The sequence below is a fragment of the Phacochoerus africanus genome, chromosome 8, assembly GCF_016906955.1.
Source record: "Phacochoerus africanus isolate WHEZ1 chromosome 8, ROS_Pafr_v1, whole genome shotgun sequence".
Lineage (NCBI taxonomy): Eukaryota > Metazoa > Chordata > Mammalia > Artiodactyla > Suidae > Phacochoerus > Phacochoerus africanus.
In genome coordinates, this window is record NC_062551.1 from 12959000 (window position 1) to 12979187 (window position 20188).

The window sequence follows — 20188 nt, forward strand, 5'->3', positions numbered from 1 at the left end:
CCTCTAACATGCCCTGCTTCCCATTGCAGTATGCGGTTTTATTTACTTAAAAGTCTTTTCCTTACCCCTTTTAGTAAGGCTAACCACTGCTCATCTTTCATATTTCACCTTAGGTAGCGCTTTTTCTGGTGCACCTTCTCTGACCAAACCCCTACCACAGTCTGGGGCACTCCTCCCCAGTTGTACCTAGTGATGGCATCAACCAAATACCCGGTCGTATTACCTGCCATTGAGCTTAGCCACCCTGGACGGTCTTGGTTTTTCTTCCCGTTTTATCCCCCAGTTCCTAACACAGTATGTGCTCAAGCCTTTGCTTCTGTTCTCTGTAACAGCCGGTGATGCCCTTGAGATTAGACTGTGTGTGGTATATCATAAGAAGTGCTAAGCAGATGTTTCAAAGAATCAGTCAGTGAGCAGTTGTATTATTTAGTCTTGGATTGCAGCAGTCAGAGAGAAAGGCTTGCGAACTGCCCCTCAGACTCCAGATCTCTTCAAGTTCTACCTCATGCAAAGCCCCTGCAACTGTCTCTCCATCTGCATAGAGTTTAAGAGCTCATTTTTGCTACTTTTCAGAAATTCAATCATGATGAAATTGTTAAACTGAAGCTGCAGAGATAAATATTCAGCCCTTACCTGTGAATAGTAATAATGGCTTTAGAGATTTCTTAGTTTAAGACATGTTAAAACAGTTGTGTAACGTAGACCTTTTAGTGTGTATGTCAAATAGGATTTTAGAGGAATAAAAATAGGCCTGAAAATTAGGCTATGGACAAGTCTCCTTCATAAAAATATGCTCTATAAAGAGCACTATCAATTGTGAAATCTGCAACTAAACCTAACAGTTCTGAGCTTCTGGGTATGACTTTTATTTGAAGAAGAAGTTTGTTTATACAACCACTTTATATTTTCTCTGAAATCCTCATCAGGAATTTTCATTTTGACTTTTTTCCTGACTTAAAAAAGTTTATCCTTGGGAGTTCTCTCATGGCACAATGGGTTAATGATCTGGCGTTGTTATTGCAGCAGCTCCCATTTCTACAATGGTTTGGTTTGATCCCTGCTCCAGGAACTTCAGTGTGAGCACTCCCCCCCCCCCAAAAGTTAAGAAGTATGTCAAAATAGTAGTGTTTTATTTTGTTTGCACATATTTTCCTTTTATTTGTAAATACAGTGACATTTTGTCTGACTTTTTGTTCATTAGCTGAAGTGTGAATATGCTTTATCTGACTCTGTATGATAGAATTTTATCATTTATAGTAACCGTTAATGATAAATTTTGTGCTATTCTGGAGTTCCCATCATGGCGCAGTGGTTAACGAATTCGACTAGGAACCATGAGGTTGCGGGTTCGGTCCCTGCCCTTGCTCAGGGGGTTAAGGATCCGGCATTGCCGTGAGCTGTGGTGTAGGTTGCAGACACGCCTCGGATCCTGCATTGCTCTGGCTCTGGCGTAGGCCAGTGGCTACAGCTCTGATTCGACCCCTAGCCTGGGAACCTCCATATGCCGAGGGAGCGGCCCAAGAAATGGCAAAAAGACAAAAAAAAAAATTTGTGTTATGCTAAACTGGATTTTTTTTTTCTTTCTCTTTTACCTAGTTGTTGTGGAATTATAAGCTGAACCTAACTACAGATCCTAAATTTGAATCTGTGGCCAAAGAGGTTTGCAAATCTACCATATCAGAGGTAAGTTATGAAAGAAAAAAATTTGTGTGTATTTAAGGCTTTGAAGAGAAAATTACACCTGGTGACCACACCAGTTATTAGGGGAGGGATAACTAATTCCATTTACTTTGCTTGGAATTCACATATGTCTTGGTTGAGAGATAGGCTAAAGAGGTGTAATGAGATTTATTTTCCTTAGCGTTTACTTACACTTACAGTTGGATGCCACTGATTCAGACAAGTTGGAGATCAGGCTCTTTTTGTCCCCAAATGGAGAATATAGTCGCTTCTGTCATCAGTCAGTGCTTTCACACATTGTACAGTCTGCTTATTTCCTCACGAGGCTCCTAAACATTTCTAAGTGTTTTGCCTGTGCAGTTGGATCAGTTGAACCATGGAGGCAAATGCTTCAAATAATAAGAGTTGTTTAGCCTTTGGAGTTCCCGTTGTGGTGCAGTGGAAATGAATCTGACTAGGAACCGTGAGGTTGCAGGTTTGATCCCTGGCCTTGATCAGTGGGTTAAGGATCTGATGTTGGTGTGAGCTGTGGTGTAGGTTGAAGACACAGCTTGGATTCTGCGTGGCTGTGGCTGTGGTGTAGTTCCAGTTTGACCCCTAGCCTGGGAACCTCCACAGGCCGTGAGTGTGGCCCTAAAAGGCAAAATAAATAAATAAGAGTTAGCCTTTAAAAAACTTGAAAATGATTGTTATAAATGGCTATTGAGGAATTCCCGTCGTGGCATAGTAGAAACAAATCCAACTAGGAACCATGAGGTTATGGGTTCGATCCCTGGCCTCACTCAGTGGGTTAAGGATCTGGGGTTGCCCTGAGCTCTGGTGTAGGTCAAAGACATGGCTTGGATCTGCCATTGCTGTGGCCGGCAGCAATAGCTCCAGTTAGACCCCTAGCCTGGGAACCTCCATGTGCCATGGGTGTGACTCTGAAAGGACAAAAGAAAAAAAAAAAGGCTATTGAGTAGAGACAAAAATAATTAATGAGGAGTTCCCATCATGACTTAGTGGTTAACGAATCCAACTAGGAACCATGAGGTTCGGTTCCTGCCCTTGCTCAGTGGGTTAACGATCCGGCGTTGCCGTGAGCTGTGGTGTAGGTCGCAGACGCAGCTCAGATCCCGAGTTGCTGTGGCTGTGGTATAGGCTGGCAGCTACAGCTTCGATTAGACCCCCTAGCCTGGGAACCTCCATATGCTGCGGGAGTGGCCCTGAAAAAGGCAAAAAGACCAAAAAAAATTAATGAAAATTTATAACATTGTATGGATGCTAATTGGTGATATTTTTCAATTATTTCTCTTGGCTTAGTGTATATATCAGATATTAGTGAAAATTATGGTATTGAGATTTTCATTTTATTTTTTAGAATTAGTGATAGAAGTTCTTCAAAGCCAGAGATTTCTGCATGCTGAAAGAATCACAAAGAAAACAGTTGCTGTTTTTTTTACCTCAAAGTTAACTACAGATCTTGCATCATACAGATCTGTCCCCAGACTACCCCGTTGATGACTTAAGTCAGGACCATTTTCTCCTGAGCTCTTAAGGAAGACCCTGTTCCAGCCAGATAAGCCCTCAGCTAGTGTTCCTCACTCACGTCTTTATGGGATCTTGTAGACCCTGTTTTCTTCCTCAAACCTTCTACTGAGTCAGATAAGCTTTATTCTTTTAAAGCTGTGACTCTTCTTCGTATTTGTTGGGGCTTCAAAATAGAGTAGCTTCTATGTGTTTATTTTTAAAATATTTTTTGTTTAATTTTTTAAAATTAAAATACAGTTTATTTACAATGTTGTGTCAATTTCTACTGTACAGTGAAGTGACCTGGTTATACATATATATACATTCCCTTTCTTATGTTATCTTCCTTCATGGTCTGGCCCAAGAGACTGAATATACAGTAGGACCTCATTGCTTATTCATTCAAGAATAGCTTATTTTAAAACATAGAGGAGTTCCCGTCGTGGCTCACTGGTTAACGAATCTGACTAGGAACCATGAGGTTGCAGGTTCGGTCCCTGGCCTTGTTCAGTGGGTTAGGGATCCAGCATTGCCGTGAGCTGTGGTGTAGGTCGCAGATGCAGCTCAGATCTGGCGTTGCTGGGAACTGGCGTAGGTCGGCGGCTACAGCTCCAGTTCGACCCCTAGCCTGGGAACCTCCACATGCCTCGGGAGCGGCCCTAGAAAACGGCAAAAAGACAAAAAAATAAAATAATAAAATAAAATAAAGCATTGATCCTCAGCTTCTAGCTTCTAACTCCCTTAGCTAGCTTTGTCACTAGCTATACATACTCAGGTTGATTGCCATGTGGAAAGTGAGTTCAGAGAATATGCAGATTCATCAGAATAATTTCACCCTCTGCTGGTTTTATCTATCTCCCTATCTAAAATAAAACTGGCTTCCTTGTAATGTATATGTAAAGATGGCCCTCTTATAACCTTTTGGGCTGTTGTGGTTTTATAAAAGATTCAAGTAATAGGGGCCCTTCTCCCTCCCTAGAGGGATATTATACTGGAGTCAGGAAAATTAAATATAAGGAAGGACATAATTGCCAACAAAACATTTTTTTCTACATCTCCCTATTATCTTCTTTCTTAATTTTGGAATCCTTCTTCCAAGGAGGAAAATAAACCAAACTTTTATTTACTCTCCATGATTGAGCCAAATACTGCTTGCTTTTCTCCTGCCTCATGTCAAAAATAGAGTGATTATAGGGAGTTCGCCTTGTGGCTCAGCAGTGACGAGCCCGAGTAGTATCCATGAGGACATGGGTTCAATCTGTGGGTTGGGGATCTGGTGTTGCCATGATGAGCTTCAGTGTAGGTCCCAGATGGGTGTTGCTGTGCCTATGACATAGGCCCGAAGCAGCTGACAATTCAACCCCCAGCATGGGAAATTCCATATGCTGCAGGTGTGGCCCTAAAAAGACAAAAAAATAAAAAAAATTAGAGTGACTGTAGCATTTTTTTATTGGCACCTTAAGAATCTGCTCCCCAGCCACTTCCGAGTTTACTCTCATTCGTAAATATTGATGATTTAATGCTGTTTTTTTGTTGTTAATCTTAGAAATTTTCTTTGTTGCATTGAACTTCTCTCTAATAGGTTAAAGAAAAGCATAAAATTTTTATTCAAACACTATATCCAGTTATAATTGGTGGTGAACTGAAATACAAATAGGTTCTAAATCTCTGTATTTCAGTAAAATCTCAAGTGATTGAAACTAAATATACATTTAATTTCTCTGGGTCTTTCTTCAGATTTTTAAACTGTTGGTTCCCCAGTATTAGAGCCTGTATTAATACTTGTATTTCATTAATTTTAAAACTCAAATGTCTGCCACTAGTTATGTTTTTGTTTTGTTTTTTTTTAATGATGAGCTTTTTTCAATGGTTGGATTACATGAGTTCCTGTTATGGCTCAGTGGTTAACAAACCCGACTAGGAACCATGAGGTTTCAGGTTCGATCCCTGGCCTTGCTCAGTGGGTTAAGGATCCCGTGTTGCTGTGGCTCTGGCCTAGGCTGGCGGCTACAGCTCCAATTCGACCCCTAGCCTGGGAACCTCCATATGCCGAGGGTATGGCCCTAGAAATGGCAAAAAGACAAAAAAAAATAAAAAATAAAACAAAAATAAATAAATGGTTGAATTATAGATGGTAAAATTTTTCAAGCAGCTCATTCTCCTTTCACTTTTGAAACTTAACCTCTATTTTGCTTTAAAAAAAAAAATCCCAAAAATACTTTTTCCTGGAATTACATTCATGGCTTGCGCTCTCCCTCTTTCACTCAGTCTCTTTTTGGCCCCACCCATGGTAGAAGTTCCTGGCCAGGGATCAAACCCCAAGCACAGCAGTGACCCAACCCACTGCAGTGACAATGCAGATCCTTACCCTGCTGCTCCACAAGGGAACTCCTCTTGGCCCTCTTTTTAGGCATCTCCAGAAAAAGAGCTCTAGGTTAAGCTGAAAGAATTGCATTCAACTCGTTGATGTCGAAGAACTCTGCTGCCTCTTGAAGCCAGTGTGAGACTATTCAGTTTCCCAAGTTTGCTTAAAAATAAACAGTTCTTCTCTTGCACTGAGTCTTTGACTTGCTCTAGATTTAACACTGGGGTTAGACATGAAGCGATCCAGGGGCTTGTAGGACAATTAGTGTGTGGTGTGTCCTTCACCCAGCAGCACCTTTTGATGAAGGAGATTGTGTTTGTTTTACCGTGTGTACATATTTGCCATAGGTGGTGTAATAGTGGAGAATGGTCTCTGTTGGTTTCAAAGAAACCAATAAAATACTCCCTTCTCATTTATACTGGAAAAAAAGTTACATTTGGCTCTTCCTCGTGTCAAAACTGCCATTTTTCTTTGTTTTTAATTTCTCCAAATGAAATAGGCTTTTTCATTTTATTTTTATTTTAATTTTTAAATTTTTTTTTTGTCTTTTGTCCTTTTAGGGCTGCACCAGAAGCATATGGAGGTTCCCAGGCTAGGGGTCCAATTGGAGCTGTAGCCACCAGCCTACGCCAGAGCCACACCAGATCCGAGCAGCGTCTGCGACCTACACCACAGCTCATGGCAACGCCAGATTCTTAACCCACTGAGCGAGGCCAGGGATCGAACACGCAACCTCATGGTTCCTGGTTGGATTCGTTTCCATTGTGCCACAACGGGAACTCTGAAATAGGTTTTTTCAAACAACCTTCTCTACTTTATAATTCAAGCTTATAACCCTAAAAGTAGATTTCAGTTTTTTATGCCTGAATTTCAATACTTTTTGGCTAGTTTCCTTCATTAACACTTGTGGTTTTAAATGTACTTTGAAGGACTGCTACCCCCCTGTGAAGTCACTCTGTGGTTGATCCACTAGATCGCATGTCTAAATCACCCAAATTAGATTTGCAGTAGCCTTCACCTTCCCAAATTTCTCTCCAGACTGCACTGAACATCATTTTAACCACTGTTCCAGACCCCGCTGGTGACGCTGGGATTCTACTAAATTCAAAAACACATGTCCAGGGAGTTCCCCTTGTGGTGCAGCAGAAACGAATCCAACCAGTATCATTGAGGATGTGGGTTTGATCCCTGGGCTTGCTCAGTGGGTCAGGGATCCAATGTTGGTGTGAGCTGTGGTGTAGGTCACAGATGCGGCTCGGATCCCGAGTTGCCATGACTGTGGTGTAGGCCTCAGCTGCAGCTGATTTGACCCCTAGCCTGGGAACTTCCATATGCCACATATATGACCCTAAAAAGTAAAAAAAAAAAAAAAAAAAAAAAAGTCCAAATCCGTAGTTAATCAGAGCACATTAAAGTCAAGAAGTAATATTGTGCCTACTCCCTCTCCTTGGACATTAGTTACCTAACAATAATAGTTTGGTTTGTAGCTTGATTTGGGATATACAACTAGTGTTCAGTTCTGCACCTATTTTCCAGACCTATTCCCTCGATTAATTTCCTCACTGTCCATTGCATTCTTTGTGTGGAAAAAAAACTTCTCAGTAGAATCATTTTAAAGCTGTAGCTGGAGTTCCTGTCATTGTGCAGCGGAAATGAATCCAAATAGGAACCATAAGCTTGCGGGTTCAATCCCTGGCCTCGCTCACTGGGTTAAGGATCCGGTGTTGCTGTGAACTGTGGTGTAGGTCGCAGATGTGGCTCAGATCTGGCGTTGCTGTGGCTGCTGTAAGCCAGAGCTATAGCTACGATCAGACCCCTAGCCTGGTAACCTCCATGTGCCACAGGTGCGGCCCTAGAAAGACAAAAGACAAAAAACAACCAAAAAAACAGAGCTATAGCTGCTCTTTTTAATGAATGCATTTTAATAAATTTTCTAAATAAAGCTGATTTTTTTTTTTTTTGGCTTTTTAGGGCCGCACCCGTGGCGTATGGAGGTTCCCAGGCTAAGGATCCAATCAGAGCTATAGCTCTGGCCTGCACCACATCTCATAGCAATGCCAGATCCTTAACCCACTGAGTGAGGCCAGGGATTGAACCTGCAAGCTCATGGTTCCTAGTCGGATTCGTTTCCACTGTGCCACGATGGGAACTCCAAAAGCTGGTATTTTGTAAAAGTTTGTTTTACTCCATTTAAACATGAGTTCTACCTGAGCATTTGTATACATACGTATTTTTTGCAGAATGCAGGTGTATCCTAGAAGGTACAACAATCTGAATAGGTATGGCCACACTATTTTCTTTAAAACAAAAGCATTTCTAAGTGTTTTCCTTTTCTTCCCCCCACGTGTAGAGGTGGGAAGTCAACCGGAAAATGTCAGACATTCTCTTCTTCATAAAGGTTGTTTGGTAAGAGAATAGAACACTTGTGTAAAACAGCCTCTTCTTTTGAGCAGATCAAAGAATGTGCTGATGAACCAGTTGTAAAGGGTTACTTGGTTTCCTGCTTGGTGGATCACCGAGGCAATATCACCGAGTACCAGTGTCACCAGTACATCACCAAGATGACAGCCATCATTTTCAGTGATTACCGTCTAATCTGTGGCTTCATGGATAGCTGTAAAAACGACATCAACATTCTGAAATGTGGCAGCATTCGGCTTGGAGAAAAGGTATCTACTATACCGGCTTTGTATAATGGATTTGGGAAAAATTTAGGGCTGAACTTGGAGTTAAAACTGAGGTCTAGCCTGCTCCAGTATCTAAGGCTAGTCTACCAGTGAATGCATTTCATCTCTTTGTAACAAAATGTTTCAATAGTGTATGGGGCAGTAGAAGAATTGGTATCTGGTAAGATTAGTGCTACCTTCAAAATACAAAACCAGTTGCTGGTTATTTATAATTTCCCTCTGGAAAAGCATTCTGTAGTTTTGTGGGAAAAGTTGTTGGTTTAGGAGAAACTCGAGTTCTGTCCCTTTCTTTGCATATTCCTCACTGTCACCATAAAAAAAAAAAAAAATTACTTGGCACACCAGAACAAAGGAAGGTAATGTATTTAAATATTAGAAAATTGAAGGGAGTTCCCGTTGTGGCTCATTGGTTAACGAATCCTACTAGGAACCATGAGGTATCAGGTTCGATCCTTGGCCTCACTCAGTGGGTTAAGGATCTGGAGCTGTCGTGAGCTGTGGTGTAGGTTGCAGATGCAGCTCGGATCCCGCGTTGCTGTGGCTGTGGTGTAGGCTGGTAGCTACAGCTCCGACTAGACCCCTCGCCTGGGAACCTCCATATGCCACTGGTGCAGCCCTAGAAAAGACTAAAAAACAAGAAAAAGACCAAAAAAAAAGAAAAAAGAAAATTTAAGGATATGAGAAGGTGTATCTGGCTTGTCAGAAGAAAGGTACTTCATAAAGCTGTTATATTGTTATCTTCATCTCAAGAGAACTAATTTTAGTAAAGACAATAACTACCAAGTTTCTTCTTTAATTATATCTGATCTTATTTGTCCTTGATAGTCTGTTTTCCAGAAGGTCCTAATGGAGGTTCAGCCAGGTTTATGCCAAGTTTGTTTGCTCAGCAGAAATGAAAGGAACTCCTAAGAAGCAGTGGGTGCCACTGAGAGAGGTAGTCTGAGGCCTGTGTGTGGCCTCAGCTGCTCATTAATCTGCTGTTGAGGAAGTGTGAGAGAAAACAAAATCCCTTTGTCTCTGCCCTCTGTTTGTTCAGAGCACCCTGGCCTGCAGGTTTCCCTCACATGGTGCTGCAATGCTGGACTGCACATCCCAGTGCAGTGGAAGCTTTGAGTGCTGGTGATTGTCTGGCTGTCACCAAATACCCGTTGCTTCATACCAGCACAGGGCCCTGGCCCTCTCACCCGACACTTCTGAGCTGGTCTTGAGAGCACTTTGCACTGGCATACAGCTCTCAGGCAGCTAATGAAAGGCCAGTTTTTGTTTTGGGGGTTTTTTTGTTTTTGTTGCTCTTTTTTCTTCCCTTCTTCTCTTGTTCTCTCCTCTTGTGGTTTGATGACTATCTTTAGTGTTGTATTTGAGTTGATTTTTCTTATTTGTGTGCGTATCAATTGTAGATTTTTGGTTTGCATTTATTCTGATGTTTTGATATAAGAGTCTATATATATACAGGATTGTTTTAAGTTGTTGGTCTCTTAATTGCATGTTCATCTCCAGTGTCCTGCATTTGTACTCTCCTCACGATTTCTGATTTTGGTGGAATAATTGTGTGTGGATGATTTCGTATCTTTATATATATATATATATATATATATATATATATATACCTTTACTGGTGAGCCTTGTCATTTGTGGTATTTTTGTTTCTGGTTGCGGCCTTTTCTTTTCTGTCTAGAGAAGTTCCTTTAGTATTTGTCGTAAAGCTGGTTTAGTGTTGCTGAATTCTCTTAGCTTTTGCTTATCTGTGAAGCTTTTGATTTCCCTTCAAATCTGAATGAGAGCCTTGCTGGGTGAAGTCATCTTGGTTGGAGGTTTTTTCCTTTCATCGTGTTAAGCATATCATGCCACTCCTTCTGGCCTGCAGAGTTTCTGCTGAAAAATCTCCCGATAACCTTATCGGGGTTTCCGAGTGTGTGATTTGTTTCTTTTCCCTAGCTGCTTTCAATATTTTCTCTTTGTCTCTAATTTTGGTCAGCTTGATTAATATGTGTCTCAGGGTGTTCCTCCTTGGGTTTGTTTTATATGGTACTCGTTGTGCTTCCTGGATTTGAGTGAGTGGTTCCTTTCCCATGTTAGGGCAGTTTTCAGCTATTATCTCTTGGAATATTTTTTCTGCCCCCTTTTCTCTCTCTTCTCCTTCTGGCACCTCTATAATACGGACGTTGGTGTGTTTAACGTTGTCCTAGAGTTCTCTGAGACTCTCTTCATTTGTTTTCAATCTTTTTTCTCTTTTCTGTTCTGCATCCGTAATTTCTACTAATCTGTCCTCCACCATTCTTGTTTGTTCTTCTGCCTCCTGTATTCTGCTGTTGGCTGCTTCTAATGAATTTTTATTTCAGTTATTGTATCTTGCATCTCTTCTTGCTTAAGTTTTATATCTTGTATCTCTTTGCTCAGTGTTTCCTGTAAATTACCCATCTTTGCCTCCAGTTTATTTCTATTTATTTCTTGCATCATCTTCAGCATCAACAGTCTAAAGTCTTTTTCCTAGAGGCTGAGAATCTCCTGATCACTAAGCTGTTTTTCCGGTTTTTTTTTCCTTTCTCCCTTATCTGAGTTATAGTTCTCTGTCTTTTCGTTTTTATAGGTTTTTGGTGTGGTGACCTTTTTACAGATAATAGAGTTGTAGCCTCTCTTACTTCTGGTGTCTGCCCCCCTTGTAGCTGAGGTTGGTACAGGGGCTTCCTGATGGGAGGAACTGGTGCCTGCCCACTGGTGGGTGGAGCTGATTCCTATCCCTCTGGTGGCTGGGGCTTTGTCTCTGAGTGAGATTAGAAGCTGTGTGCTGGCCTGGTTCTTTAGGCAGCCTGTTTACTGATGGGCTCCACTGTGGTCCTACCTGGATTGTTGTTTGCCCTGGGGCTTCTCAGCGCTGATTTTCCCATAACGGCCACCTCCAGAGAAAGGCACGCTGCTGAATATTCCCAAGAGCTTTGCTTTCAATGTCCTTCCCCCACAACAAGCCACATTTACCCCTGTTTTCCCAGAAGGTCCTCCAAGAACTGCAGTCAGGTTTGACCCAGATTCCTACAGAGATTTTGCTTTGCCCAGGGACCCAGTACACATGAAAGTCTGTGTGCACCTTTTAAGAACAGGGCGTTTCCCCCAGTCCCGTGGAGTTCCTGCTCACAAGCCCCCCCGGCCTTCAATGCCAGATGCTCTGGCGGCTTTCTCCCAGTGCCAGATCCCCACACGTGGGAGTTTGATGTGGGGCTCAGAACTGTCACTCCTATGGGCGAGTCTCTGTGAAACAGTTACTTTCCAGGCTGTGGGGCTTCCCACGCAGAAGGTATGGGGTTGCTTATATCGCATAATTGTCCCTCCTACCTCTTGATGTGGCCTCCTCTTTGTCTTCTGGAATAGGATATTGGTTTGAAGGTTTCCGGTCCATTTGGTTGACGATTGCTGAGCATTTGGTTGTAAATGTTATTGTTTTTAGGAGAGAAGTTGAGCTCCAGTCCTTCTATTCTGCCATCTTAATCCCATCTCCACAACAAAGCTTCACTTTGATCCTCATATCTTTGAACCTCAGGTGTGTCTCTTATCTGACTAAAATCGGTCTTTTCTCTGAGCTGCTACCAGCCGTGCCACGGGTCCCTGGCACTCTGCCTCTCGCACCTGTCGCAGCCCAGCTGCAGCACCTACAGTTCCCTGCTGCCCCCTGGGTTTTTTGTTGTTGGGTTTTTTTTCCTTTTTTAGGGCCACACCCGAGGCATATGGAGGTTCCCAGGCTAGGGGTCGAATTGGAACTATAGCCACTGGCCTACGCCATAGCCACAGCAATGCAGGATCTGAGCTGCATCTGCGATCTACATCACAGCTCACGGCACTGCCAGATCCTTAACCCACTAAGCAAGGCCGGGGATTGAACTTGCATCATCGTGGATCCTAGTCAGATTCGTTTCTGCTGAGCCACAGCAGGAACTCCAAAAGACCAGTTTTTATAAAGCAGGCACAATCTTTCCTTTCCCAGCACACTCTAGAAATGGCACAGAAGCCCTTAAGTCACCCAGACAATTCAGGAAACTCCTCTAACTTTATTTAGGGTGTGAGGATTATATCCAGTTCCAAACCTCACTCTTAAAAATCTTTATGTAATTGTTTCAGACATACTTTTCAGGAATCACTGATGACACCTTTTCATATTTGTGGTTAGTGGTCTATCTTGTAGAATAGACCATTACAAATCACCTCTCTTTATAGTAGTTTTTCTCTATTGCCCATCAAAATAATCACTGGTGAGCTTCCTGCCAGCAGTCTGAATTGTCAGTATAAAACTTGCTTTTAGCTGCGTACATGAGTTACTGAGCCTGCATTGACTTAAGTGATGGCAGAAAATAGTGCTGGAGCCCAGAGACAGCACAGTAAGGGTTGCTTTTTAAGCTTTGTTGAAATAACAGAAAACATTTCTGTGGACCATCCAAATGCACATTTTTGTTATTTTCATCTTTTGCTATACCTGCCGGTAAGATAAATTTCTTTTTATGTGAGGCCCCACCCTAGGACCAAATGGACTCCTGCCTGCACTTCTGAAAAAAGCATGTCCTTTCTGTATAATGCTCTCTGTTGCTATAGCCAAGTTTGAAGATGCTGGCCGTCTGTCCTCAGACCTTCTTTGCCTTTTCTGGCTATAGTTTACCTCTCTGAAGCCAGTTATTTAGATAGGAAAATTATCCTGAAAATTAATAAATCAGCTTCTGACCATAGGAAAGAACACTCTCATCATTTGTGAACTTGTTGCTTTGAAGCTTGCAAACTCCTCCGTGACCAGCTTTGAACTGACCTCCAAAGGTCAGAGAAGAGGGGTCGTGGTTCATCTGTTTGTACCCTGCCACTTTATGGACATATAAATGTCATGATTTCAAAACTATGATTATTTTCAAAATGTTAATATGTGTACATTTTAACACAAGACTATATACTTAATAATATCTTTAGAATTTTCGAAATAGCTTTTTAAAATGAAAACAGGGAGTTCTTGTCGCGCAGTGGTTAACGAATCTGACTAGGAACCATGAGGTTGCGGGTTCGGTCCCTGCCCTTGCTCAGTGGGTTGACGATCTGGCGTTGCCGTGAGCTGTGGTGTAGTCGCAGACGCCGCTCGGATCTGGTGTGGCTCTGGCGTAGGCTGGTGGCTGCGGCTCCAATTGGACCCCTAGCCTGGGAACCTCCATATGCTGTGAGAGTGGCCCAAAGAAATAGCAAAAAGACAAAAAAAATTAAAATAAAATAAAATAAAAAATAAAATGAAAACAAAGATCTCCAAAGATAAATGTCTGTGATTTATATAATCCGAAGAGAAGTAGAGTGTGGGGTCCACAGCAGGAACTTAACGGTGGACGTGCGACACGTTATTATTACTTTCACATTTTTCACTCGGACATATCATTTTATCATTCCCTGCTTTTACCAGCTGCTTTGAGTAATTCACACAGTCTTTTCCTCTCTTTATCTAGAGATGTAGTTCACAGGAGACGTCATAAATGTTGAAGTGGAGAAATGAAAGAGCAGAAATGAAAACTGAGTTCCTGCCTACCTTTTTGTGATTAATGTTATCATGTTATCCTTCTCTCTCTCTCTCTCTTTCTTTTTTTTTAAGGACAAGGTTTAGGAAAGGAAAAAATAGTACCTTTTGAATTACGAAAGCTCATCAGAGCACTAGTAGTAGTTTTGAGACAGACATTTGTCTCACCACAGTAGAATTTTTGAAATTCATTTAAGTCCATTTACAGGATCATATGTTACTCATATGTCAAGCCTGTATGTTAATAACTTAACTTTTTTTTAACCTAAGTGATTTTTTTTTTTTGTCTTTTTGCTATTTCTTGGGCCGCTCCTGCGGCATATGGAGGTTCCCAGGCTAGGGGTTGAATCGGAGCTGTATCCACCAGCCTACGCCAGAGCCACAGCAACGCGGGATCCGAGCCGCGTCTGCAACCTACACCACAGCTCACGGCAACGCCGGATCGTTAACCCACTGAGCAAGGGCAGGAACCGAACCCGCAACCTCATGGTTCCTAGTCGGATTCGTTAACCACTGCGCCACGACGGGAACTCCAATCTTTTTTTTTTTTTTTTGTCCTAAGTGATTTTTTTTTAACCTAAATAATTTTATTTTCTTGTGGCTAATGCCCTTTACTCTGATTTCATATTCAGTAATAACCCTACAGTCTTCTTTGTCAAGTATTTGTGTGTATTTCAGTTGTATAATTCAAATGGGCTAAACTGCAAAGCTCAGAGACTCTGGGGAACTGAAAAGTATTCCTAAAATATCTTTATTTGAAGAAAATTATCTAAAGCTACGATGAATGAAAATGTCTAATGGAGGTGATATTGTGGCCTGATCGCAGTATGTGGTGCTGCAACTGCTGTCATTAAAATTACATCTCAGATTCTTCAGGGGGTCTCAAACCATGCTGCTGCTACATTTGAGCAGTCATGAACCCTGAGTATCCAGGGAAACACTTGACTCATTACACGGAAATCATTTCTTTATTCTGTGATGCCAGAAGCAAAGGCTCAGTCTGAATCTAAAGTTGACTCTCATGCTCCTATTTTCAGCCTCTTTTATATGATCTTGACCTGATTGCTAGTGACCATCTCAGTAAGTTATTATGTGCTATGAAAATTTGGCATAGGACATGACTTTATAAAATCGTGTTGATACTAATCTCTTGTATAGTCTAAATAGAAAGTGACTGATGTGTTTCCATCCAAATCTGTGTTATCCTAGGTTTGTTTTTCTTTTGGGCAGTGGAAATGGGTAGGGCTCTTCTAAGAGGGCCAAAGTCAGACGGAGGACTTGATTGTCACTCGCAAGTTAGGAAGGAAAAATAAGCCTTTCTCTGGGTTTCTGGGATTTGTGTCTCCTTCTCTCTCTGTCCTTAATCGTTTTGTTACTTGTCCTTCAGATTTTTGTTTCTCCCAGAATTACTCTCCAAAAAACCCTTCTGGTCATCTCAGGTCACGAAGCACTGGACAGATCATAGAGCTGGTGGGGAAGTTTGAGGTACAGATAGAAAGTAGGAAGGCACAAGAATCTGCTCGTGTAGTGTGCTTCCTGATCTTTTTGGGTTAGAAAACCTTTTGAAATTTAATGAAAGCTATGGCCTCTCTTCACAAAAAATTTACAAAACCCACATACAAACTGTAGGAATTTCATAGAACTCCGAGGTCTGAAAAAACAAATGACGGGCAGTTAACCAGGTGCCATCTGTTCTGCAGTTGGACGAGCTGACAGACTCCTCTAGGCCTCTGTTTACTCATCTGCACAATGGGAATCACAGCTCCTACCCCTTTTTCACAGGCCTATGAGGAGAGAACATGAACACTTTTTTGGAAATACCTAGAAATTAACATACTATGGAACAAAGCCAATTACAGCAAAATGGGGAAAACTATGTACATTTTTGTTGAATCAAAATTTTACCTAAATTAGGTGTTTCCCTACCTAGTTTTAGGAATTTTTTTTAAATATATAGATTCCATCAACATGATATTTAACATAATGAGATTTTATATGCATGAGTGTGTGTGTTAATAAATGATAGCCCTATATTTTCTGCTGCTTTGGTTTGCTTTGTTAATGGATATACCTCTCACATTATTGAAGCCTATCTTCTAAGTATAGAAGATTGGGATTCTTGAATAAAAAATGTTTAGGGGAAATTTTTCATATTTCGAATGAATGTGTGTGGTTGCTATGGGGTCGATGCCTTGTATATTTGAAGATTATTGGATGGTTTTAGGAAGACTCTCAAAAGTAGTTTAGTGTTTTTTTTTTGTTTTTTTTTGTCTTTTTGGCCATTTCTTGGGCCGCTCCTGCGGCATATGGAGGTTCCCAGGCTAGGGGTCCAATTGGAGCCGCAGCCACCGGCCTACGCCAGAGCCACAGCAACACAGGATCCGAGCCACGTCTGCAACCTACACCGCAGCTCACGGCAACACCAGATCATTAACCCACTGAGCAAGGGCAGGGACCGAACCCGCAACCTCATGGTTCCTAGTCGGATTCGTTAACCACTGCACCACGACGGGAACTCCAAAAAAAGTAGTTTAGTAAACGGAGGTAATCTTGTTAAATCGCATTAAAATAAATCCAAAACATCAAGGTGAACATTACACTCAAGATTGGGCTCTTTGTGGATAGTATAAAATAGAAAAAAGAGAAAGAGGGTCTCCTATCATCTTTTCTCAATGAATTTTATGGTTTCTTGTTTTTTTTAAAACTTGGCTAAAGCACTATTATTTGGGAAATACATAACCCTTCAAGGTAAGTGAACAGAGATTTCTGCAATGTTATTTCACTATTGACATGTACTATGATCAGTGCATTGGGCTAAAGTAATTTCTTTAAATTTTTCTGACTTCCTAATTTCTAAAAAGTCAGGTTCCTGTTTCTAGTACAAACTAAACTGCCTTAAATTTCCCAGGATCTGGTTGGTTCCCACTCTGTTTCCCAATAGAACAGTGAAAAGCTATGTGTGTTGAGGGCTCATTTGTTCGAACCAAATGACATTTTTTGAAGCTCATTGTGGTGAAAGTTTTAAGACGTGAGTATCCTTGCTATTTTAGGATGCACACTCACAGGGTGAGGTGGTGTCATGCCTGGAGAAAGGCCTGGTGAAAGAAGCGGAAGAAAGGGATCCTAAGATTCAAGTCTCTGAACTCTGCAAGAAAGCCATTCTCCGGGTGGCTGAGCTGTCCTCAGATGACTTTCACTTAGACCGGCATTTATATTTTGCCTGCCGAGATGATCGGGAGCGTTTTTGTGAAAATGTGAGTCATCTCAGAAACTTTTCGCCTTTGCTTCCTTTTCTTCTTCAATATTTTTTTTATACTTGATTCTAAAATTAAACCAACACAGCCCTCGCATGTGGAAAAGCCAGTGAAATGGAAGGTGGAGTTGGTCCCAGGAGAACGGAAAGTGATATACTAGCCTTAATGGAACATCTAGTTAATGCTTGGCTTTGGACTATCTCTGTGCATTGTTTTTTGTACTTTATCTCACTTTTCAATTTCAGTTCTTGAAAGTTTCTTTTATCTATAAGAATCCTATTTTGCCAGGGAATCCCATTCATATATATTCCACAGCTAAAACTTGGCCATGTTACATATTTATATTTAAATAGTTCCAGCTAAGAGAAGGAAACAGCAGGTGGATAGCTTTTAAAACTAAATCCTTAATTACTTCCTGCAAACCCTATAAAACAACTTTCTAACCCTTTAGGTAGAAATAATCTCCATCTTTACCACAAAGGACTGAGAGTGGCTTGTGTATACTTCCACTTGGTCTGCTGTTTTGAATTACTAGCTTTAACTACCAGAACCACTGATCAGAGCCAATGCTAAAGTTTTATTGACTCAGGCATAAAGTTGTAAGAACTGACACTTCTCTTTGGGTCCCTAATTAACTGTATATTTGGGAATACATGACAATAGTCAGACACCATGGGAAATTATTTTTCATCTTTACTGCGATCACTGTTTTCTTTCCAAGGCGACTAAATTTTATAAATGGCTGAGCCTCTGTTCAAAGGTCGTCATCATTGCTATAATTTAACAGAAAGTTGTGGATAATGCAAAGCGTAACTAGTCATAGTGATGATGATGTTATCTCTTCCAGACACAAGCTGGTGAAGGCAGAGTATATAAGTGCCTCTTTAACCATAAATTTGAAGAATCAATGAGTGAAAAAGTAAGTATTACTTTGAAACAAACCAGCATTTTATTCATTTTCTTAAAAGTGTTCTCAAGTCCTCTCAAATAATATTCTTATAAACTCATACCAAAATTTAAAATGCTGATACATACTCTGGTTTCTCTTCATATCGTATAAATCTTTCGCCTTTTAAAATACTGATACGGGAGTGCCCATCTTGGCACAGCGGAAACCAATCTGACTAGGAACCAGGAGGTTGCGGGTTCAATCCCTGGCCTTGCTCAGTGGGTTAAGGATCCGGCATTGCTGTGAGCTGTGGTGTAGGTCGAAGAGGTGGCTCAGATCTGGCATTGCTGTGGCTGTGGTGTAGGCCAGCAGCTGCAGCTCCAATTAGACCCATAGCCTGGGAACCTCTGTATGCCATGGGGTGCGGCCCCAAAAAGCAAAAAAATAAAAATAAAATAAAATACTGATACAGTTTATCCTTTTCAGATAACTTGGCTTTTAGTAGAAAACCAAAGCATATTTCACTTAAATGAAAAAAATGAAGTTTTTCATGATACCTGGATAGGGAAGCCAGGTGAGAATTTCGGGAGTAAAATCAGACAGTTTTATATCAGAATTACACTGAAGCCATCCTTGTGTACTTAGGAAGTTTATACTAAGCTAACCAATGCATTTCCCTGTATACTTAGGAAGTTTAGGCTAAGCAAACCAATGTACTTCATAGGTAATTAGCAATTTAATTTTTCATCAGCTGTCTCTAAGCATTCTCATGACTGTTAGTCCTCTGTCCCTGGATGGATGCAAGAATCTTTAAAAAAATTTTTTTTCTTTATTAAAGTGTAGTTGATTTACAATGTTCTGTCAATTTGCAAGAATCTTTTATGGCTTTTAGAAGTAATTACTTTTGGCTTTGCCAACGTGTCCTTTACTTTCCTTGTAGCTGAAGGAATGCTTTTCATTTCAGTTACTTATATCATTTACTAATGAATAATTATATTTTAAAAGTATAGAATGGACCTTCCATGGTGTTATGTCAGTTGCCATTTTCATTCTGGTGAATTTTACTTTAGGAATATTGTTGATGAGGAAAAGAATGCTTTGTCAAGTTAATGTATTAAAGTCTAAAACAGCCTTTTCTTCTCTCTAATGTATTAAAGTCTACCAAACTGTGTTTTGGATATTTGCTATTGCTGTAGCAATCAGCAATTCACCATAGAATTCCAGAGTTTCCCACTTATTTACTCCTCCTCCTTGCCGCAGTAGATCTTGTGTTGAATTTTAACCAAACTTAAACAGACATTTTGCTTCCTGTGCTTGGCCATGAACCTCTGCTTGACTTAGAGGTATATGTGAATGGCTGAGCCACCTGCGTGATCTCACACCTTTCTTGCTGCGCTCTTCCCTCAGTGTCGAGAAGCACTAACAACCCGCCAAAAGCTGATTGCCCAGGATTATAAAGTTAGTTATTCATTGGCCAAATCCTGTAAGAGTGACTTGAAGAAGTACCGGTGCAATGTGGAAAACCTTCCCCGGTCCCGGGAAGCCAGGCTCTCCTACCTTCTGATGTGTCTGGAGTCAGCTGTGCATAGAGGTAAGAGTTAATTTCTCTGTCCTTTTCACTCCTTTTTGGATCGTTTCCTTCTTTGCTGACTCTTTGGAGTACATTCGTACTAAGTGACTCAGGAGCCTTTCTTTGTCAGCAGAACTCTGGGCTGAAGGCTTGATATCCCTAAGCCCTGTTGAAGGCCCTTCCTCTTAGCTCAACAGTCCTCAGTTTTGGTTTTTCATTACACCTCAGCTTTTTCTTCTCTCTCTCTCTTTTTTTTTTTTTTGGTCTTTTTGCCTTTTCTAGGGCCGCTCCATCAGCATATGGAGGTTCCCAGGCTATGGGTCTAATCGGAGCTGTAGCCACTGGCCTATGTCAGAGCCCAGCAACTCAGAATCTGAGCCGCGTCTGCAACCTACACCACAGCTCACAGTAACTCCGGATCTTTAACCCACTGCGCAAGGGCAGGGATCGAACCTGCGACCTCATGGTCCCTACTCAGATTCATTAACCACTGCGCCACAACGGGAACTCATTCTTCTCTTTTTTTAAAACTAAGGTCTATTTCTCAAATCCAAATTTTAATTTTTAAAATGCATGTCACATAGCAGTTTTAGGGGTGTCAGGGAAACATAATGATTTAACAGGTGAGCTTTGGGTCAGAGAGACACGACTTCAAATTATGGCTCTATCTCCAGGCTCACTGCCAGGGTGACGATTGTTTATGTCTCTTA

The 20188-nt window shown here is 41.2% G+C and overlaps 1 protein-coding gene across 1 annotated transcript in view; it reads left to right on the forward strand.

Moving 5' to 3' along the window:
- Window positions 1-20188, forward strand: part of GLG1 (golgi glycoprotein 1) — a 152354-nt gene that overhangs the window by 91279 nt on the left and 40887 nt on the right. Inside the window, exons 3-7 of the mRNA XM_047793295.1 lie at window positions 1597-1683; window positions 8008-8223; window positions 16816-17019; window positions 17867-17938; window positions 19316-19499. Coding sequence (XP_047649251.1) covers window positions 1597-1683; window positions 8008-8223; window positions 16816-17019; window positions 17867-17938; window positions 19316-19499 — 763 coding nt within the window. The remainder of the gene's footprint in view (window positions 1-1596; window positions 1684-8007; window positions 8224-16815; window positions 17020-17866; window positions 17939-19315; window positions 19500-20188) is intronic.